At 33.2% G+C, this 4,705-nt stretch overlaps 1 protein-coding gene across 1 annotated transcript in view; it reads right to left on the bottom strand.

Annotated features, from left to right (window-relative positions):
- stmA (Protein EFR3 homolog stmA) overlaps positions 1-4,705 on the bottom strand; it is a gene marked incomplete in the record, with an annotated part of 122,895 nt that overhangs the window by 7,006 nt on the left and 111,184 nt on the right. Inside the window, 3 exon segments of the mRNA XM_067049883.1 lie at positions 967-1,214; positions 1,293-1,428; positions 2,961-3,039. Coding sequence (XP_066905984.1) covers positions 967-1,214; positions 1,293-1,428; positions 2,961-3,039 — 463 coding nt within the window.

Below are 4,705 nucleotides of genomic sequence, written 5' to 3' on the forward strand. Positions count from 1 at the left end.
AAATTTTATTATCTTTCAAATAAACATATTTGATGTCCAAAAATGCTATTTTTTTTTTTTTGCAAATTTTATTATCTTTCAAATAAACATATTCATATTGTTCTATTAAACTGTTTACTTTTTGAGGTAAGCACAAATAAAGTAAGCAACTACTCTTTGAATCAACAGAAATACAGCAGTATAGAGCAGAGGTTCTCTTGGAGGAATAAGAAAGAAGTTTTAGCCCACTTACAAACGACTAGTGTTGTTTACCATAAGCACCGAAGATGGGCAAAAATTAGCTATAGTTGAAACTAATAGCTAAAATTGCCAGTGATACAATAATTATTTATCAATGTTTCATTCATTAATAAGGGTCGTATCCATGGCAATTTTAGCTATTAGTTTCATCTTCAGCTAATTTTAGCCCAACTCTGATAAGCACCATAAGACAGGTAGGGCAGCTAATATACTAGCAGGGGGGGGGGTGCGATAACCCTACTCTCTTTTTAAGCAAAAACGACACTAAGGATAGGGATTAGGCCACACCCCTTGAAGGCGACTTTATGTTGAAGTTAATAGGGATTTCTCACATTAATATAATTATCTGTAAAACCATTCATTAAATCATAAATGTGAAGAGAATAGAAGCTGTAGTAAATATTATTTCCAATAATTTGGTATATCTATAATGAAAATCCATTAATCTGTTTTTGATTGTCAAACATGGCGTATTGGATGCCATACGTATATGCGTATTGGATACGAATCCTGCCTTCTAGAGTCACTCAGCCTGGAAACGCATCCCCCCCCCATTAAAGTCCTGTCTCAATGGGTTCCAGAAACGTTTAAAAAGAAATAAATTGATCTCATAAATAAATATGAAATGGCCCAATGTCAAATAAAAACCAAACATACTTAATTATTAAATGAGGTATTTATCAATTACAGTTTTTTTATTTTTATAATAGATAATATTTCACTTACAATTAATAAAGATTTCAGAAGCATTTCCTGCAACAGTTTCTCAGGACCAGATACATCCCCAACTGGCACCTTTGATACAATGAATACCATGATCTCCACCTTTTGGTAATCAGGCAAGTGAGCGCTGAATTCTCCCAAGCAAGAGATTAGAGCTTCCCGATAGATCTCTTCACCAAAGTCTTCACGTTTTGTAACAGAGTTCTTCAAATGTCCAACTAAAGAGTTTATGATCTCCAAAACAGATGGGCCTAACAACGAAACAATAATTTTTTTTTTTAATTTTTAAAAATAATATATTGAGGAAGAGAGAGTAAAATATATCTTACCAACACTCTCTTCAGCTGAAATTGCAATGATCTTTGAGAGGACATTGACAATACTGGTTCGGATCTTAGCTGAGCTATTGATGTTCGAATCAAGATGTGACATCAAATTCTCAACAACAGCATATGAATACTGAGTCTACAAAGAAAATTCAATAACAATGAAAAATAAAAATCTAAAAATAATTATCACGTCTTAAACTAACAGCAAGTAACAAATGAAGGTTAGATGAAATAACTCAATGGAGTATCGTTCATTTGATCAAACGAAAACTAAATACTACATAACTAGAGGGATAACTTAATTAGTAGAGATAGCTGACTGTGGATGACATACAAGAAGATGGTCGGGGGTGCAGTCAAAGAGGCTTTCTTCCTCTAAATGTTTTCTACTTTTTATTTTTACCCTTTCGTAACGTTTCCTCTTAAAAAACACTTAGTCATTCTTGTAACGGCTTTTTTAATTCAGGGTTTGGCCGTCATTGGCGCAGTATTCATTAGGCCTTTGATTTTCCAGCTAACAGGTTCGTTTTATTCTTTCTTTTTTTTCTTTCCCCTTTCTTTATTTTACCACCCCTTCTTTTCTCCACTTTTCTTCATTTTCCTTACCCACGTTATAAGTTATGTTCACTATATTATTATTGGTGTTATCAAAAAAAAAATTTTTTTTTTTCTCTCTTCATTTCTTATGGTATACTTTACTTATATTTTGCCTCTTTATCAATTATTATTGTTACATATATTTCTTCCTCTCAATTTTCTTTTTCTTTCCATATTTCAATTTTTAAATTATTAATAACTAATATGTTCATACTTCTTTGCATTATATAACTTCATTTTTATTTCATTTCCTTAATTATGTTATTTTACCCACTTTTTCAATTACCGATGTATACATTTTATTTCTTGCTTTTCTTATCACTTCATTTTATTAATTCTATTTTGTAAAATTATTCATTTTATGTTATTTTGTTTATACTTTCTTTTTTATTTTCTATACTTACTGTGTTATCTGTTATTTTTTTTGTTTTTTTTAGAGGGCAATTGTTAGTTTTGTTAGATCTACAAATGTTGTTGTTAATTTTACTTGTCTCTTTTATAAAGAAGTATTATTTTTAACTATTTTATCTTTTTTTTTTTTTTTTATATCAACTAAGTAAGGCCCACCAGACTGATCTGGTATTAAATAAATAAATTTAAAGAAATATCACAACACAAGTTTAAGTTCTTGGGAGCTTTTATTACAGCAAAGAATGAGCACCTAGAAGAAATTAAAGCAAGTGTAGCTGCCAGTAACAGGTGTCTTTCACTCTTCAAAAGCAGTTGAAGTTCAGAGGCGTCACCAACAGTCTTATATAAAACATATACGACCAGTTGTGAGACATTGGTACTTACCAAGGAAAGAGAAAGGATTTTAAAAGTATGGGAAAGAATAATACACAGAAGAATACATGGACCTGTCTGTGGGAACAGTAAATGGAGGTTTAGGTAGAATTCTGAACTTGAAGAAATGTAAGGGGAACCAGATGTGGTGTTCTTTGTTAGAAAGAACCAGTTGAGGGGGCCAGGACATGTGGAACGGATGCCTGCGAGAAGGACACCCAAGAAACTTAACTTTAAATCTATTAAAATTTCATTAGTGACTAATTAAGATAAGATTAAAAAGGTAACCTGAATAGAAGACATGATGATTCGGAAAGTGTGAACAGCAAATTCATTTGGCACCCAAAGGCTGTGTTGGTCCAAATGCCTGAAAGTAGAGAAATTTAAACTAAACTAAACTATCTGTTAACACCATATTTTATAATTAATTTGTGTTTTATTGTAAATAGTATCTGAGTTGTATTAGTGTTTAATTTAGTTACATTTATTTTTATTTATATTATTTTAATTGAATAAAGTCATCTGAGAAGAAAAATATGTAATTATATTTATGTGTTATAATTAATTAATAGAAACTGTTGCTAAGAGGCCAACCATTTTCATTTTCAGTTGAGTTCCGGCTAATTAGTGGCCATGATAGTGTGTAACCAGCCCTGTTTGCGTTCGGTTGATGTTATTTTATTAGAAATTTTTGAGTGTGTTAACAAACATTATAGTCCGGAACCAGACCTTTTCTGCGTTTCTGGCCTCTGAGCGCAATATGAATTGTTGCTAATTAATCGGCTCGTATAATTCATAAAAACAACCAAACCCTGTCTGCCCTGTGCCAGGGTGGCCATCTTGGCTTTTGGATATTTCTTTCGACTATCGATGAGCCACTACACAAACCTTGGACCATTGCAGCGGTATATTTAGCTACAGAGCTGCGACCTACACACCTTGACAAGCAAGGTATCTTCCCCTGATCTATCGGAGTGGATCAACCTTTTGTCGACCAGTATTTATTTTAAATATTTATTTGTTTTTTGTAAATTTGTCTCTTTTGTTTTCTTAATTAATTTACCTAATTTTATTTTTATCTAAAAGAGGCTAATTTATTTTACTTTGTTCATTGTTTTATTATAACTCTTTTATTAATTTATGTTTAAATTTTCAAAATTTTCCAAGTAAACCACAATGGTTCCTATTCATCCCTCTATTCTCAGTCCGCTGGTCTTCCTCAAGGTAGTAACCTTGATCCCATCCTCTACACCGTCTATACAGCTGACATTCCAACCAATCCTAACACTATCCTCACCATGTATGCCGATGACATATGTGTGCTCGCTGTTAATAATAACCCATTAATTTTATCCCAAAATCTCCAATACCATATCACAGCCCTCGAAGATTGGTGTCGTAATTGGAGGATTAAGATAAATTCCAACAAATCCCATAAAATCACCTTTACCCTTCGTTGTAAACCTACTGACTGCCCTACAGTTTCATTTTAATGATGTTACTCTTACCCCTGTCGAACAGATCCGCTACCTTGGACTACATTTGGACAAGCGATTAACCTGGAATCATCACACCAGACTGAAATGACAGGAAACTGCAATTTCATGAAACTGAAAATGAAACTGCGATTTCGACTATTACAGCACTTACTAGACAAACGGTCTAAACTTCCCACACATTACAAAAGACTGATCAACATGACTCTAATAAGGCCAATTTGGACATATGGAGTTGAGCTTTGGGGCTCCACTAAACCTTCGAATTCCTCTTGTATTCAATCCTCACAATCCAAAATCCTTCGTAAAACCCTCAATGCTCCTTACTTTGTCACAACCAAAATCATACATAAAGACCTTAATGTTCCCTATGTAACTGATCTAGCCCGAACCAGATATCACTCCTTCCATTATAAACTCTCTAACCACTCAAACCCCTTAGTTTCTAATCTTGCATCCTCTTCCATTCCTGACAATCCTCCTAGGCGCCTGAAAAGAAGAAGGCCACGAGACCAGCTAATGTAAAATGTCATTAGA

The sequence above is a fragment of the Halyomorpha halys genome, unplaced genomic scaffold (genome assembly GCF_000696795.3).
Source record: "Halyomorpha halys isolate HHAL.00 unplaced genomic scaffold, Hhal_1.1 Scaffold11.1, whole genome shotgun sequence".
In the NCBI taxonomy this organism is placed as follows: domain Eukaryota; kingdom Metazoa; phylum Arthropoda; class Insecta; order Hemiptera; family Pentatomidae; genus Halyomorpha; species Halyomorpha halys.